The sequence below is a fragment of the Oryx dammah genome, unplaced genomic scaffold (genome assembly GCF_014754425.2).
Source record: "Oryx dammah isolate SB20612 unplaced genomic scaffold, SCBI_Odam_1.1 HiC_scaffold_13, whole genome shotgun sequence".
Taxonomy (NCBI): domain Eukaryota; kingdom Metazoa; phylum Chordata; class Mammalia; order Artiodactyla; family Bovidae; genus Oryx; species Oryx dammah.
In genome coordinates this window covers 9,774,654-9,792,707 of record NW_024070197.1, presented here as the reverse complement: position 1 = coordinate 9,792,707, position 18,054 = coordinate 9,774,654, and the positions used below count along the sequence as shown (strand labels likewise).

The window sequence follows — 18,054 nt, the reverse complement described above, 5'->3', positions numbered from 1 at the left end:
GGCAAGTGCCAACTGTATGTAGTTAGCAGAGTTGTCAAACCTGGGGAACCGAGGTCAGGAAATGAGGAGGTCAGAGGTTATATCTGAGGGCCAGAGGTCAGGAAGATGGTCCAAGGTCAGACAGAGAGCCAGAGATTGTGAGGGTGAAAGAAGAGGGACTTGGAGCCAAAAGTCAGACAAGAGTCAGAGGTCAGTCCAGAGGCCAGAGGTCAGAAGGGTGGGAAAAGTCAGGAGTGGAAGCTCAGCAGTGTTGAAGGTAGATTTAAGAGGTTAGATCAGGGGTCAAAACTCTAGGAGATGGAGGGTGTCAGAAGGCGTGAAGGTGGGAACTGACTGGAAAGCAGGATGAGGAGAGTAGGAAAGCTCAGAGTCTTGATGGTGGTGAAGGTCAGGTGCAGAGATCAGGTTGAGCCTTCCTCCCTTCTTCCCGTTTCTCCCGCACAGGCCCACAGACCCCCCTGAGAAGATGCCCTTGGGGGTATTGAGGCCGCCCAGACACAGGGACTGCTGTGGGGGGTGCCTGCCGCGCCTGCGCCGCTGGCCGCAGTTCTGGGGGGCGCCGGTGACGGCCTTCATGGGCAACGTGGTCAGCTACCTCCTCTTCCTGCTGCTGTTTGCGCGCGTGCTGCTCATCGACTTCGAGCCCGAGAGGCCCAGCGTCCTGGAGCTGCTGCTCTACTTCTGGGCCTTCACCCTGCTCTGCGAGGAGTTCCGCCAGGGCCTGGGCAGCGGCCTGGGCAGCCTGGCCATGGGGGGACCCGGGACAGACTCCCACCGGGCCCCACTGCGCCGCCGCTTGCACCTCTACCTCTCCGACTCCTGGAACCAGTGCGACCTGGTGGCCCTCACCTGCTTCGTCCTGGGAGTGGGCTGCAGGTGAGTGCCCTGCGACGTTGCATGCCCTGCCCTCGATGACCTCTGACCCTTCATTCCTGGGGGTGGGAGGGTGGGGATGGGAGGTGCGGGGTGGGGTTAGGGGCCTCAACTCTTGGCTTCTCTGCGGCAGGCGGCAGCTAAATCCAATTCTGCTTCTTCTTTTCTTTTTTTTTCATTGATGTGTAATTGATGTACAATATTATAGCAGTTGTAGGCGTACAATATTGTTGTTCAGTTGCTAAGTCGTGTCTGACTCTTTGCGACTCATGGATTGTAGTCCCCCAGGCTCCTCTGTCTGTGGGATTTCCCAGGCAAGAACACTGGAATGAGTTGCCGTTTCCTTCCCTAGGGGATCTTCCTGTGATATCAGTTGCAGATGTACAGTGTGGTGGTTCACAATTTTAAAACAACTCCACTTTTTTTTTTCTTAAAAAAATGTTTAAAGAACATATGAAAGTGAGTGAAAAGACAAGTTGCAGACTGTGAGATGATATTTAGAACAAAACCACCAAGGACTGGGATCCAGAGTATAAGAAGAGCACCTACCAAAAAATATATACATGCACGAGATCAGTGAACTTACAATAAATTAAAAACTGGGACAGAGAATATGAAAAGACAGGTGATAAATTACATGTGCCATTAGATATGAAAGGTGCCCAACTTTTTTTCTTAAAAAAAAAAAAAAAAAGGTTCAGATCCCACCTTGACTGAAAGTACTGGCTAAAGATGTTCTATAAGTCGTTTGCTCACACGTGGATATCTGGCTTTGGGGCTGATGGGGTAAAATGAGAATCCCACTGCTCTTTGTTCTGTTAATAGATCTGGACTTCGCAAGACGTTTCTCTAGTCCCAGCCTGGCCCCCAGACACCGGGCCACACACCGAGAGCCACCCTCACATTCTCCTCCTCTTCCTCTACAGTCCTTGGTCCCAGGCCCCATCCTCGGGGCCCCTGATTTCCTCTCTCCCATCCCCAGCTCATCTCCATGGCTGCCTGTCCCACCTGGACCCTCGCCCAGCTTCCTGGACCCCGTTCTCTTTCCTCCCTAGTCCATCCTCTACAGGGTCTGCAAGGGGCCTTCTATACCCAGGGCTGGCCTCTCAGAGCTCCCTTGCTTCTCGGGGCTCCCAGGCGCCACGCCACAGTCCCTGGACCTGGTCTGGGTCTGCCCTTCTCTGCAGGGGTGCCTCTCTGATTCCTTTCTCTCTTCTTCATCTACACTTCAGCCTTCTGAGAACTACTTGCAATTCCTTCTTCACAAGGCCAGTGGCTTTGACCTTGATCCTCGGTACTTTGAATCCGCATGATTATAAAATGGTAACCAGAATTCGACTGACAAATTCTTACCAAGGAAGTATTTTCTAGTTACTTTAAACTGCCTTGATCAATTTTATATTGCAGGGCAGTGAAAGTAGCTTCAATTATTTTCTTTTTCAGTTTCTGAAATTACTTCAGTTTGATTACTGTTCGAGTTAAGTTTTACAAGTATTTGGTTCAGTGTTCGTGTTTTTAATCCATTTCAGATTTTGCTAAAATTTGCTCAAACTATGTTTGTGAATTTTACTTTGTGACTTTAATTCTGTCATGTCTGATTTTTCCTGAGTCAAATTTCATAGTTTTAAATTTCATCAGGGAAGCCTGAGTGTTTTATCAACATTTTACTCCCTGATAAATCAGGGTTTCTCTGATAGCTCAGTTGGTAAAGAATCTGCCTGCAATGCAGGAGACCCCAGTTCGATTCCTGGGTTGGGAAGATCCCCTGGAGAAGGGAAAGGCTACCCACTCATGTGTTCTGGCCTGGAGAATTCCATGGACTGTCCATGGGGTCCCAAAGAGTTGGACACGATCGAGCGACTTTCACTTTCACTTACTCCATAAAAATCTTGACTTTCTGCTTATTTCTTAGCTAATTAATAAATTGTGGGGAATTACCCTGAAGTATTTTCTGTTGCCCAGGTTGGGATATATGTATATATAATGTTAGTTCATTTCTTCTATAGTTTCTAGATCATGTTGTGTGGTGCCCAGAGAGAGGGCAAAGGGAAAATCAAAATATTCTTGGGAATGCATTATGTTGTCTTTGGGTCTTGGCACATGCTGTTCCCCTACCCTGAAACGCTTTTCCCTCCTCTCCTTGGCCAGGCCAGCCTTCTGTACTTCCTTTCTGCCTCAGCTTTACCGTCTGTGTCTCTGAAAGTCTTCCTTTTTCCTTTTCAGACTCTGGGTCTCTCCTTTCTGTTCCCCTAACATCCTGAGAGCTCCCCGCCATAGAGGTTAGGTCACAGCTTTTGCCATCTCTCTTCTCAATGCAAGATTATAAACTCCTCAAGCCTCGTCTGTCTCATCTCCCAGCAACTTAAACCATCTCTGAATATAGTCTATTCCCAAAGAAATGCAGAAGTACATCCTTATTGAACAAGACTATGTCCCAGCATAGAAGAGAATAAAACAGAAACCAATTATCTTGCTCAGCCATTGCAAGATTCCTCCTTTTTTTTCCCCCCAAGCTTCCTCCTCTTCTCTGTAATTACCTCCATCAACAGTCTGATGAACATCCTGCCTGTTCCTTCTCTATGCATTTACATACTTCTTCTATACACAGATATTAGACACAGAAGATACTGTATGTTTTTAAAAATTTATTCTTTTATTGAAGGATAATTGCTTTACAGAATTTTGTTGTTTTCTGTCAAAGATACTATATGTTATGTATTTTTTTGCAACCTCTTCTTTTTCTCCATAATATGTCCCTGACATTCTTTCCATGTTAGTATTTGCAAATATTCCTTATTCTTTAAAAATGCTGCATCCGATTCCTGAAGAAGGGGTTTTAGCCAATCATTGCCGGCTAAAGCAGCCAGGAAAGACTTCTCCTTGCCAGATTTAATGAATGAATGAATTCTTTTTGTGAGGCAGTGGGACAAAAATTCTGAACTTCAAGAGAGAGAACCAGACCAAATACATCTCTCTAAAGCGTCTTTCATTTTCTACTTGAGATAACATGAAATTTTAATCAGATATTAGCTGCTCTGAGTCCAGTACCCTGATGATATATTTTTTTAAAATAAAGTGTTAGCTGTTAGAACACCGCTGCTTTTGAAGACAGCAAAGAACTTTGTGGTCACAACCTAGTGACTATTTATAGGGGATGAAGGATCCTGATACCCCCTTTCATAATCTGGACAGTTGACAGCAATGACCCTCTATTCTTTTCAACATTCTGACACACTGAAGGCATGGTTCCTCTGTGCTGTGTTAAAAATGGTACAAAGTCACTTGACATGAATAATTTTTTCAAACAGCAAGATAAGAAAGTTTTATAGAACATTGTGCTTCTGTTTATTCCTTGTATTTTGTTATCAAGTATCTCTGAGAGGAAAGGACTAAGGCCATGTGGTAACATTCTTTAGGAATACCTCTGATATTTTAGATATTTTTGTCAAGCTCATCATTTCCTAGATGGGGGAAGAATTATTGCATGGGGGAAAAAAAGTCCAAAAATCTCAGTTTACACAGGACAAATTTCCAGCATTCTCCAATTGAACGGATGAACCGTTTTATTTTGCCAGTCCCTTCTGGATGGACATTTCAGTTGTTTCTAATTTTTTATTATTCCAAAGTTATAAAAGTTTACATCCTGGACGTACACTTTGTGAGTCAAAGGGTATATGTATTTTTGAGGTTCATTGCTTTCTTTGTAAAAATAGCTTCTTCCAGCTACACACCCACCATCTGGGTAAGACACTGCCCCCTTGAGGACATGCTTGATGATACCTGATAGTTTCAATCTAAGAGTTCCTAGCTCTCCATTTAATCTTTACATGTTTTGCCAATCTGATGGGTAAAAATGACCTCTCCTTGTTTTACTTCATGCATCCAAGACTCTAGTTGGGTAAGCTGGGCAACTTTTGTATCTAATGGCACATGTACTTAGTCACCTGTCTTTTCATATTCTCTGTCCCAGTTTTTAATTTATTGTGTTCACTGATCTCGTTCATGTATATATTTTTTGGTAGGTGCTCTTCTTATACTCTGGGTCCCAATCCTTGGTGGTTTTGTTCTAAATATCATCTCACAGTCTGCAACTTGTCTTTCCACTTTCATATGTTCTTTAAACATTTTTTATTCTTTAACTTTTCATTTTGAAAAACCCTTAGACTTATTAAAAAATGTTGCAGAAACAGCACAAAGAATTCCAATACACCACTTATCCAGAGCCCCCAGATGTTAACACCTTACACTATCAAAACCGGGAGATTTTATTTAAATTTCATCAATTGTCCACAGATGTCCTTTTTCTGGATCAGGAGCCAATCCAGGATTCCATGTTGCCTTTAGTTGTCATGTCTCCTTAATTGTCTCTAATCTGGGACAGGTTTTCAGTCCATCTTTAACTTTTATGATCAGTCCAGACTAGTTATTTTGTAGAATTTGCCTCCATTAGAGTTTGTCTAGTACTCCCTTAGAATCAAATTTAGGCTATACATTTTTTGGCAGAAAATTTTGCCTTTCTCTGTCCATCATATTTATGTTATCTCTTAATATGCATAAGTTTTATATTTCAAAGTAGTTAACTTTTCAGTATTTTCTTTTGTCATGATTTTGTATCTTGTATATAGGACTCTTTTTCTTATATGACAGTTATCTTATTTCAAGTTCATGAAGATATTCTTCTATATTTTCTTAAGATTTGATGTCTTACCTTTAACTTTAGGTTTTTAATCCCTTCAAAGTTGAAGTACATGATGATGCAAAATAGGGATATAATTTTCATTTTCCCCTTAGGGATTGCTGACATTATTCACTGTTTGACCTTCTTCTGTGAATTGTGTGTCCTTATCCTTTACCCATTTTCCTGTTAGGTTCACTGTCTTCTGCTTATTCGTTTGCTGGAACGCTCCATATTTTGCCATTTATAGGTTGGGCAAATATATCTGAAGTTTTCTCAACTTTATGTTATAGGGACCTCCTTCCCAGCTTTTTGCTAACGCCGGTTTTCATACAGCCATTATTTAATGGGTACCAGCGCCCTGCGAGGCCCAGACTGGCAATGTCACGTTGCCAAATTTTGAGTAAACCCCAGGTGAACTTGAGTGGGGAGTGTCCCAGTTCTGGCCCTGGAGAGGCCACATCCTCGCCTTCAGTCTCGTGCTGGGAAGACTCGGGGCTTTCTTTGCACCCTGTAACCCTTGAGTGACGTCTGCCGCGTCTCCCCGTTCCCAGGCTGACCCCGGGCCTGTATGACCTGGGCCGCGCTGTCCTCTCCCTCGACTTCATGATCTTCACGCTGAGGCTGCTGCACATTTTCACAGTCAACAAACAGCTGGGGCCCAAGATTGTCATCGTGAGCAAGATGGTGAGGGGTGGGGTCACGCTGGTGTGGGCGGGGCCTGAGGGTGAAAGGGGCGGGACCAAGAAGCTGTCATGGATTCGCTGTAACTGAGCGTCCGGTGAGGAGGAGGGGCTTCGGGAACTGGGGCGGGGCTAGAGTAGGGAAGGGCGGGGACAGGCTTGGTCTCATCTTTCTCTCCTGCAGGTGAAGGATGTGTTCTTCTTCCTCTTCTTCCTCGGCGTGTGGCTGGTTGCCTACGGGGTGGCCACTGAGGGGCTCCTTAGGCCCCAGGACCGTAGCCTCCCGAATATCCTGCGCCGCGTCTTCTACCGGCCCTACCTGCAGATCTTTGGGCAGATCCCTCAGGGGGAGATGGACGGTAAGGAGGATGAGAGGACCTGACATCCAAGTGAGCCCTCCTCCTCCTCCCCGCCATCTCTGGGTCTCTGACCCTTCCCCCTTTTTCTTTGCATCTCTGTCCCCCTCTCCCCGGGTCTTTGCTCTCCTCCCCGCTCTGGATTTCTGTCTTCCTTAGGTCCCGGTCCCTCTGGCTCCATCTCTGACTGTCTCCCTTCACAGTGGCCCTCATGGAGCACAGCAACTGTTCACTGGGGCAGGGCTCATGGGGGCACCCCGAAGGGAAGCTCTCAGGCAAATGCGTCTCGCTTTATGCCAACTGGCTGGTAGTGCTCCTCCTTGTTGTCTTCCTGCTGGTGGCCAACATCCTGCTGCTCAATCTCCTCATTGCGATGTTCAGGTGAGTCCCTACTGCCCTGGTGGCTCAGACGGTAAAGAGTCTGCTGGCAATGCGGGAGACCTGTGTTTGATCTCTGGGTTGGGAAGATTCCCAGGAGAAGAAAATGGCAATCCACTCCAGTATTCTTGCCTGGAAAATCCCATGGATGGAGAAACCTGGCAGGCTACAGTGCATGGGGTCCAAAACAGTTCAGTTCAGTCACTCAGTCGTGTCCGACTCTTTGCGACCCCATGAATTGCAGCACGCGAGGCCTCCCTGTCCATCGCCAACTCCCGGAGTTCACTCAAACTTATGTCCATTGAGTTGGTGATGCCATCCAGCCATCTCATCCCCTGTCGTCCCCTTCTCCTCCTGCCCCCAATCCCTCCCAGCATCAGAGTCTTTTCCAATGAGTCAACTCTTCGTATGAGGTGGCCAAAGTATTGGAGTTTCAGCTTTAGCATCAGTCCTTCCAAAGAACACCCAGGACTGATCTCCTTTAGGATGGACTGATTGGATCTCCTTGCAGTCCAAGGGACTCTCAAGAGTCTTCTCCAACACCACAGTTTAAAAGCATCAATTCTTCAGTGCTCAGCTTTCTTCACAGTCCAACTCTCACATCCATACATGACCACTGGAAAAACCATAGCCTTGACTAGACAGACCTTTGTTGGCAAAGTAATGTCTCTGCTTTTGAATATGCTGTCTAGGTTGGTCATAACTTTCCTTCCAAGGAGTAAGCATCTTTTAATTTCATTGCTGCAATCACCATCTGCAGTGATTTTGGAGCACCCCAAAAATAAAGTCTGACACTGTTTCCACTGTTTCCCCATCTATTTCCCTTGAAGTGATGGGACCAGATGCCATGATCTTCGTTTTCTGAATGTTGAGCTTTAAGCCAACTTTTTCACTCTCCTCTTTCACTTTCATTAAGAGGCTTTTTCATTCCTCTTCACTTTCTGCTATAAGGTGGTGTCATCTGCATATCTGAGGTTATTGATATTTCTCCCGGCAATCTTGATTCCAGCTTGTGCTTCGTCCAGCCCAGCGTTTCCCTTGATGTACTCTGCATAGAAGTTAAATAAGCAGGACGACAATATACAGCCTTGATGTACTCCTTTTCCTATTTGGAACCAGTCTGTTGTTCCATGTCCAGTTCTAACTCTTACTTCCTGACCTGCATAACAGTTGGACACAACTAAGCGACTTCATTACTGCTCTCTGATGATCTGTCCTGACCCAGCATGACCCTTGACCCCAGAGTGACTCTTGATCCCAGCTTAACCCTTGACCCCAGCATGATTTTTGATCCAGTCTAAGTAATTCTAGTTTTAGTCTCTGAACTCTGATTAAAATCAACTGCTGGCTTGTTCCCAAATCCAGCCAGAGTGTGCTCTGACCTGGAATCTGATCCGCTCTCTGAGTCCAGGCTGAAGATTAAAATTTTTTAAATTGTGGCTATATATATATAACATAAAAATTGCCACCTTCTCCATTTTAAAGTGTACAATGCAGTGACATTAATTACATTTATAACATTACACAGCCACCACCACTGTCTATTTCCTGAACATTTTCATCACTCCAAACAGAGTGTGTAACCATTAAGCATGGGATAACTTCTCATTCTCCCCTCCCCCCAGTCCCTGGTAACCTCCACTTTACTTTCTGTCTCTATGACTCTGCCTCTTGGAGGTAAGTAGAGTCATACAGTATTTGTTCTTTTGTGTCTGGCATAAGGTTTTCATGTACCACTACTCCATTTTTTTTTAATGGCTGAACAATACTGATGTACTGATAAAAGGCATTTAGTTGATCCATTCATCTAATGAGACTTGGGTTGTTCCATCTTTTGGCTGTTAGGGATAATGCTGCAATAACATTGATGTTTACATATCTGCTTGAGTCTCTGTTTTATTTCTTTTGGTTTCATTTCTAGAATAGAATGCTGGGTCATGTGTTAATTCTGTGTTTAGCTTTTCCACATCCTTTCTAATAGGTGCTTTCCTTATTAAGAGGTTATAGACATCCTAGTGGGCATGAACTTGTTATTTCATTTTCATTTTGATTTGCATTTTCCTAATGACTAGTATTCTTGACTGGAGAATCTGATGGACAGAGGAGCCTGGCAGGCGACAGTCCATAGGGTTGCAAAGAGTCGGACACGACTGAAGCAACTTAGCATGCACACATCCCACTTATAATCCTTTTAATATGTGGTTGAATTAGTTTTCTAGTATTTTGTTGAGGGTTTTTTCATGTATATTCATAAAGGCTATTGGTCTATAATCGTGATATTTTTATCTGACTTTAAGTTCCCTGGTGGCTCAGATGGTAAAGCACCTGCCTACAATGTGGGAGACCCGGGTTCGATCCCTGGGTCGAGAAGATCCCCTGGAGAAGGAAATGGCAACCCACTCCAGTATTCTTGCCTGGAAAATCCCATGGACGGAGGAGCCTGATAGGCTATAGTCCATGGGGTCACAAAGAGTCAGACATGACTGAGCGACTTTGCTTTCACTTTCACCTTGATATCACCATGGTAATGCTGGCCTCATAGAATGAGTTGGGAAGTGTTCTCTCCTCTTCAATGTTTTGGAAGAGAGTTTGAGAAAGATTGGTGTTAATTCTCTTTTAAATGTTTGGTAAAATTCACCAGTCAAGCCATCTGGTCCTGGGCTTATTTTGGGGGGATATTTCTGATTAGTGATTCAATCTCTTTACTTGTTACAGGTCTTTTGAGATTGTCTATTTCTTCTTGAGTCAGTTTAGGTAATTTGTGTGTTTCTAGTAATTGGGGTTGCACAGAGTCGGACACGACTGAAGCGACTTAGCAGCAGCAGTTATTCTTCCATTTCATCTAGGTTGTCTAATTTGTTGGCATACAATTATTAATAGCATTCTCTTATAATGGCTTTTGGCTTCCCAGGTGGTGCTAGTGGTAAAGAATCTGCCTGCCAATGCAGGAGACCTAACAGACACTGGTCCCATCCCTAGTTGGGGAAGATCCCCTGGAGAAGGAAATGGCAACCCACTCCAGTATCCTTGTCTGCAGAATCCCATGGACAGAGGAGCCTGGTAGGCTACTCATAGTGTTGCAAAGAGCTGGACACGACTGAAGCGACTTAGCACACACATAATGGTTTCTAGTAGGATTCTATAAGGTAGGAAGTAATGTCCCCATTTTCATTTTTGATTTTAGTTATTTGTGTCCAGGCTGACTTGTGAACCTGACTCCAATCTCTACCTAATTCGTGTTAGCTTTCCCAACTTGATCTCTGACATCCGACTCTGGAGCCTCCTAACCCAGCTCCCAAATGCCTCTGACTTTTATTGATCCTGACATCTGCCTTCTGCTTTGGGTTTCAAACAGATATTGCCTGACAGGTAATCTTGATCCGCTTTTCCAAGGGGCGCCTCTACCTCTAGTGACTCTTGATCTCTGGTCCCTACAGCCATACCTTCGGCAAGGTGCAGGGCAACAGCGACCTCTACTGGAAGGCGCAGCGCTACAGCCTCATCCGGGAATTTCACTCTCGGCCCGCACTGGCCCCGCCTCTCATTTTCATATCGCACGTGCGCTCCCTCATCCATCGACTTCGCAGGCGCCGGGCGCGCTTGCCACCGTCCCCAGCCGTCGAGCATTTTCGTGAGAGCCCGGCTTGGCCCAAAAGAGAGAAACTCAGGGGGCGGAACCTGGAGAGAAAGAAGAGCATGTATATGCAGGAGGAGGACGCTTAGGAGCACTAGTGGGCAGGGCTTACTCTGTCAAGGGGCTGGGCGTGGGGTATTAGTGGAAGACCAAGAACGGTGAGGAGGTGCAGTCTGGGAGATCACTGAAGCTCGAGGTTTTGGGTGGGGAAGCTGGGTCTAGGAGCGGGCGTGGCCCGAGGATGGGCAGTCCTTTTGACTCTATTCTGGCCCCACTGTCCAGGGGTCCACCTCTCGAAGGAAGCGGAGCGGAGGCTGTTGACATGGGAGTCAGTGCAAAAGGAAAATTTCTTGCTGGCGCGTGCTCGGGACAAACGGGAAAGCAACTCTGAACGTCTGAAGCGCACGTCGCAGAAGTGAGGGCGGGGCCTGGCTCTGGGCGGGGCTTCTGTCTTCCTGCAAAGGCCCAGGCTAGAGGCGGAGCCTACGGGGGCAGGGTCCCGGAACGCCAGGGAGGAAAGCGGCGCTGCGGGGGGCGGGTCTTTCAAGGTGGGCGGGGCTGGTAGGCTGCTGCCACCCACCTAAAACCCTGGATCCCCAGGGTGGACACAGCACTGAAGCAGCTGAGACAGATCCGCGAGTACGAGCAGCGTCTGAAAGGGCTGGAACAGGAGGTGAGGGCTCCGGGCCAGGCTGGAGGAGGATGGCTAGGGTGAGGGGCAGCAGATTTCAGTCAGGTGCTCCGATGTCTTCCGCTGCTCCCCAGGTCCAGCACTGTACCCGTGTCCTGGGCTGGGTAGCTGAGGCCCTGAGCCGTTCTACATTGCTTACCCCAGGGGGACCACCCCCCCCAATCCCACCTGAGCCCAAAGGTCAGTGTTTACCGTCTACTTGTGTGTATGTCTGGCGTCTGTCACCACCTACGTCTGTGTCCTTGCTTTCTGGGTCTCTTCCCATATCTCAATGTTTCTCTCTTTCACTGGCCTTCCTTTGTCCCTGGTTCATTCTTGGTCCCCTTTGGGCTTTTTGTGCATCTTTTTTTTTGCCAGTCTCTTATTTTTTCTGCCCTCCTCTCTATGCCCATCGCTTCTTTTCTCTCCTCTCTCCCCCCAGACTGAGCCCTGCTGGTGGACGTCAAGGAGTAGCGGCCAGAGGGAGTTTTGCTCCCAGAGTAAGGCCTAGCAGGCCCTTGACTCCTGCACCTGACGACCTTGTCTTTGAGGTGAACCGGATGCCCGTGGACTACCACCTTGGATGCTGTCAGGGTCACTCAGGGAGTGTCATCCATGCAAACCACAGCAGGCCTGGCTCCTCCCAGAACCAGGCCTACTCTAGGAGGATAAGCCTCTGGAGCCCAGGCGTTCCCTCTCCGAAGGCTGTATCACAGCCCACTGGACTGGAGAAGGCTACCGGGTCCTTGTGGTACAGGGACCAGAGTCCACTCACAGCTCCCCACACTGGGGAAATAAAGCCATTTGAGAGGAGTAGGGTCTGAATGCTGGATTCTTTGGGGAATTGGTGGGTGGCTAGATCCTTTTGGGATGGCAGCTGAAGCTGGGGGTGTGTTTGGGGTCCTTGGTCCATTTGCTACTACTGCATTTCAGGTCTCACCGGGGCTGTTGCTTCCTCTCAGCCCCACTACTCCTGTCTGACTCAGGCCTAGCACCTCTTGTCTGCACTGCTTGATGACTCTCACTTCAGTGGGATAAGAACCCCATCCATCTGTACCCCCCAACACCCATTCCTGCCTACCAGTGCAAAAAGAACTTGGAGATAAAAAGCAAATTATTTCCTGGAGGAGGGGTGGGTGGGCACTGTGTACATCTGCTTTGGCAATAGGGGAACAGATGATGCAAATTTGAGTAGATAACTGCATATGTGTCTTTAAAAAGTCTAATTAGTGGAAAATTGCAGGCCACGCACGCCTGGAATTGAGGCAAATATGCATCATTATACATGCCATTTAACTAAACAACCCGTAACAAACTAAACTGGTAATGACAAGGCTGAACTGACAGCAATTATTAGTAAAATAGCAAGAAAGCCACCAACAACACACATCCAAAAATGAAAACCAAAACATCCTTCTTCCAAATTGGAGGAATTCCAACTGTCTGCCACTTTGGGTGCAGAGTAGCTTTGAAATATTGCCAAGTGTTTTGTGACAGCCAGCTATCTCTGGAAGATAACCGAGTCAATTCTCAGTAACCCAAGTAGTAATATCATCAGTAATGACGATGGTGGCAACAGCAGCAACTAATAAGAGTGCTGTGTGCCTGGCATTGTGTTTAAGTGCTTCACTATATAAGGTAAGTGCTGATGTCTCCATTTTGCAGATTGGAAAACTGAGGCACAATCAAAATTGAGTGACTCACACAAAGTCACAGAGCTAGCAAATGGTCCCCTAGAGAAGGGAATGGCAACCCACTCCAGTATTATTGCCTGGAGAAGGTGGATTACAGTCCATAGCGTAAAGAGCACTTGCTGTGATGTGCTTATGTGCTCGGTCGTGTCGGACTCTTTGCGACCCAGCTCTCCTGCATTGCTGGGGGATTCTTTACTGTCTGAGCCACCAGGGAAGCCCAAGAATACTGAAAACACTGAAGTGGGTAGCCTATCCCTTCTCCAGGAATAGAACCAGGGTCTCTTGCATTACAGGCCAGTTCTTTACCAGCTGAGCTACCTGGGAAGCTCCTTGCAGGGCCCCAGGATGACAGAACTGAGTATCTAGAAAGGCTGATTTGAAGCAACTCAGCACACAACACAAAGGGGACGCTAGAGGGAGAAGTGAAAGGCAAAGGAGAAAAGGAAAGATATACCCATTTCAATGCAGAGTTCCAAAGAATAGCAAGGACAGATAAGAAAGCCTTCCTCAGTGAATAATGCAAAGAAATAGAGGAAAACAAGAGAATGGGAAAAGCTAGGGATCTCTTCAAGAAAATTGGAGGTACCAGGGGAACATTTCATGCAAAGATGGGCACAAGAAAGGACAGAAATGGTATGGACCTAACAGAAGCAGAAGAGACTAAGAAGAGGGGGCAAGAATACACAGAACTGTGCAAAAAAGATCTTAATGACCCAGATAACCATGATGGTATGATCACTGGACTAGAGCCAGACATCTTGGAGTGCAAAGTCAAGTGAGCCTTAGGAAGCATCACTACGAACAAAGCTAGTGGAGGTGATAGAATTTCAGCTTTTTCAAATCCTAAAAGATGATGCTGTGAAAGTGCTGCACTCAATATGCCAGCAAGTCTGGAAAACTCAGCAGTGGGCACAAGACTGGAAAGATCAGTTTTCATTCCAATCCCAAAAAAGGCAATGCCAAAGAATGTTCAAACTACCACACAATTGCACTCATCTCACATGCTAGCAAAGTAATGCTCAAAATTCTCTAAGCCAGGCTTCAACAGTACATGAACTGTGAACTTCCAGATGTTCAAGCTGGATTTAGACAAGGCAGAGGAACCAGAAATCAAATTGCCAACATCCACTGGATCACCGAAAAAGCAAGAGAGTTCCAGAAAAACATCTACTTTGGCTTTATTGACTAAGCCAAAGCCTTTGACTGTGTGGATCACAACAAACTGTGGAAAATTCTTGAAGAGACGGGAATACCAGACCAGCTGACCTGCCTCCTGAGAAACCTGTATGCAGGTCAAGAAGCAACAGTTAGAACCGGACATGGAACAACAGACTGGTTCCAAATCGGGAAAGGAGTACGTCAAGGCTGTATATTGTCACTCTGCTTATTTAACTTATGTGCAGAGTACATAGTGAGAAATGCTGGGCTGGATGAAGCACAAGCTGGAATCAAGATTGCCGGGAGAATTATCAATAACCTCAGATATGCAGATGACACCACCCTTATGGCAGAAAGAGAAGAAGAACTAAAGAGCCTCTTGATGAAGGTGAAAATGGAGCGTGAAATAAGCTGGCTTAAAACTCAACATTCAGAAAACTAAGATCATGGCATCCAGTCCCATCACTTCACACAGCAAATAAATGGGGAAACAATGGAAACAGTGAGACTTTATTTTTTGGGGCTCCAAAATCACTGCAGCTGGTGACTACAGCCATGACATGAAGAAATGCTTGCTCCTTGGAAGAAAAGCCATGACCAACCTAGACAGCATATTAAAAAGCAGAGACATTAGTTTGCCTACAAAGGTCTGTATAGTCAAAGCCATGGTTTTTCCAGTAGTCATGTATGGATGTGTAAAGAAGACTGAACACAGAAGAACTGATGCTTTTGAACTGTGGTGTTGGAGAAGACTCTTGAGAGTGCCTTAGACTACAAGAAGGCAAACTTGTAGTCAAACCAGTCAAACCTAAAGGAAATCAGTCCTGAATATTCATTGGAAGGACTGATGCTGAAGCTGAAACTCCAATACTTTGGCCACCTGATGTGAAGAACTGACTCATTGGAAAAGACCCTGATGCTGGGAAAGATTGAGGAAAGGAGGAGAAGGGGGCAACAGACGATGAGATGGTTGGATGGTATCACCACCTTGATGGACATGAGTAAACTCCGGGAGTTGGTGATGGACACAGAAGCCTGGCGTGCTGCAGTCCATGGGGTGTCAGGGAGTCAGACGTGACTGAGTGACTGAACTGAACTGGGTATATTAAACATGTCTCAGAAAACTGGGAAAGAAATAGAAGCACAGAGTTAGTACAGAAATAGTGAACTGCAGGAAGCAGATATCACCTGATGGAGATGTCTCTCCATTGAGAGACAAAGGGAAGAGAATAGAGTTAGCAGAACCTAAACTTTTGGAGGAGTGCTTCTGGGAGCTGAAACCCACTCTAGAAAAGGAGGCTGCCTGGATGGAGTGGGTGTGACTGAGGGCATCCACGGAACTTGTCACGGGAGTGCTGGATGGGAGCTGAAAACTGCAATCAGAGAAAGCCATGCTATGAGGCCGTCCTCAGGAACCAGAAGCAATAGGAAGCAGCCCGTCCCCTTCTTCCTCCTCCCCTCCTTCCTTCTCCCTCTGCTGTTGTTCAGTCACTCAGTCATGTTCGACACTTTGCGACCCATGGACCGCAGCATGCCAGGCTTCCCTGTCCTTCACCACCCCCCAGAGCTTGCTCAAACTCATGTCCATTGGGTCAGTGATGCTGTCCAACTATCTGGTTTCCTGTTGCCCCCTTCTCCTCTTGCTGTCATTCTTTCCCAGCATCAGGGTCTTTTCTAAAGAGTCAGCTCTTCTCATTAGATGTCCAAAGAGTTGGAGTTTCAGCTTCAGCATCAGTCCTTCTAATGAATATTCAGGACTGATTTCCTTTAGGTTTGACTGGTTTGATCTTGCAGTCTAAGGGACTCTCAAGAGTCTTCTCCAACACCACAGTTCAAAAGCATCAGTTCTTTGGTGTTCAGTCTTCTTTATGGTCCAACTCTCACATCCATACATGACTACTGGAAAAACCATGGCTTTGACTATACAGACCTTTGTCTCTGCTTTTTAATATGCTGTCTAGGTTGGTCATGGCTTTTCTTCCAAGGAGCAAGCATTTCTTCATGTCATGGCTGTAGTCACCAGCTGCAGTGATTTTGGAGCCCCAAAAAATAAAGTCTCACTGTTTCCATTGTTTCCCCATTTATTTGCTGTGTGAAGTGATGGGACTGGATGCCATGATCTTAGTTTTCTGAATGTTGAGTTTTAAGCCAGCTTATTTCACGCTCCATTTTCACCTTCATCAAGAGGCTCTTTAGTTCTTCTTCTCTTTCTGCCATAAGGGTGGTGTCATCTGCATATCTGAGGTTATTGATAATTCTCCCGGCAATCTTGATTCCAGCTTGTGCTTCATCCAGCCCAGCATTTCTCACTATGTACTCTGCACATAAGTTAAATAAGCAGAGTGACAATATACAGCCTTGACGTACTCCTTTCCCGATTTGGAACCAGTCTGTTGTTCCATGTCCGGTTCTAACTGTTGCTTCTTGACCTGCATACAGGTTTCTCAGGAGGCAGGTCAGCTGGTCTGGTATTCCCGTCTCTTCAAGAATTTTCCACAGTTTGTTGTGATCCACACAGTCAAAGGCTTTGGCTTAGTCAATAAAGCCAAAGTAGATGTTTTTCTGGAACTCTCTTGCTTTTTCGGTGATCCAGTGGATGTTGGCAATTTGATTTCTGGTTCCTCTGCCTTGTCTAAATCCAGCTTGAACATCTGGAAGTTCACAGTTCATGTACTGTTGAAGCCTGGCTTAGAGAATTTTGAGCATTACTTTGCTAGCATGTGAGATGAGTGCAATTGTGTGGTAGTTTGAACATTCTTTGGCATTGCCTTTTTTGGGATTGGAATGAAAACTGATCTTTCCAGTCTTGTGCCCACTGCTGAGTTTTCCAGATTTGCTGACATATTGAGTGCAACACTTTAACAGCACCATCTATTAAGATTTGAAATAGCTCAACTGGAATTTCATTACCTCCACTAGCTTTGTTCATAGTGATGCTTCCTAAGGCTCACTTGACTTTGCACTCCAAGATGTCTGGCTCTAGTCCACTGATCACACCATTGTGGTTATCTCGGTCATTAAGATCTTTTTTGTACAGTTCTTCTGTATATTCTTGCCACCTCTTCATCTCTTCTGCTTCTGTTAGGTCTATACCATTTCTGTCCTTTCTTGTGCCCATCTTTGCATGAAATGTTCCCTTGGTATCTCTAATTTTCTTGAAGAGATCTCTAGTCTTGCCCATTTTATTGTTTTCTTCTATTGCTTTGCACTGATCACTGAGGGAGGCTTTCTTATCTGTCCTTGCTATTCTTTGGAATTCTGCATTCAAAAGGATATATCTTTCCTTTTCTCCTTTGCCTTTCACTTCTCTTTTCTCAGCTATTTGAAAGGCCTCCTCAGACAATCATTTTGCCTTTTTGCATTTCTTTCTCTCGGGTATGGTCTTGATCCTTGTCTCCTGTACAATGTCATGAACCTTCGTCCATAGTTCTTCAGGCACTCTATCAGATCTAATCCCTTGAATCTATTTGTCACCTCCACCATATAATCATAAGGGATTTGATTTAGGTCATACCTGAATGGTCTACTGGTTTTCCCTACTTTCTTCAATTTAAGTCTGAATTTGGCAATAAGGAGTTCATGATCCGAGCCAGTCAGCTCCCGGTCTTGTTTTTGTTCACTGTATAGAGTTCCTCCATCTTTGGCTGCAAAGAATATAATCTATCTGATTTTGGTATTGACCATCTATCTGGTGATATCCATATGTAGCATCTTCTCTTGTTGTTGGAAGAGGGTGTTTGCTATGACCAATGCATTCTCTTGGCAAAACTGTTAGCCTTTGACCTGCTTTTTGTATTCCAAGGCCAAATTTACCTGTTACTCCTGGTAGCTCTTAACTTACTACTTTTGCGTATACTGGAAGACGCCTATTTATCTCTGTTGAAATATTTGTATGACAGGAAAACTCCAGGTCTGGCAGGTAGAAATCTGAGC

At 45.7% G+C, this 18,054-nt stretch overlaps 1 protein-coding gene across 3 annotated transcripts in view; it reads left to right on the top strand.

Moving 5' to 3' along the window:
• Positions 1–12,082, top strand: part of TRPM4 (transient receptor potential cation channel subfamily M member 4) — a 40,839-nt gene extending 28,757 nt beyond the window's left edge. For 2 of the 3 annotated variants that reach the window (XM_040252311.1, XM_040252312.1), the window contains 9 exons: positions 445–876; positions 6,103–6,235; positions 6,416–6,590; positions 6,791–6,968; positions 10,403–10,596; positions 10,882–11,014; positions 11,200–11,272; positions 11,365–11,470; positions 11,712–12,082. In XM_040252311.1, coding sequence (XP_040108245.1) covers positions 445–876; positions 6,103–6,235; positions 6,416–6,590; positions 6,791–6,968; positions 10,403–10,596; positions 10,882–11,014; positions 11,200–11,272; positions 11,365–11,470; positions 11,712–11,716 — 1,429 coding nt within the window. In that variant the 3' untranslated portion in view covers positions 11,717–12,082. Of the gene's footprint in view, positions 1–444; positions 877–6,102; positions 6,236–6,415; positions 6,591–6,746; positions 6,969–10,402; positions 10,597–10,881; positions 11,015–11,199; positions 11,273–11,364; positions 11,471–11,711 lie in introns of those variants that run through there. The other variant, XR_005723193.1, reaches the window with a different exon arrangement.
• Positions 12,083–18,054: the final 5,972 nt, after the last annotated feature.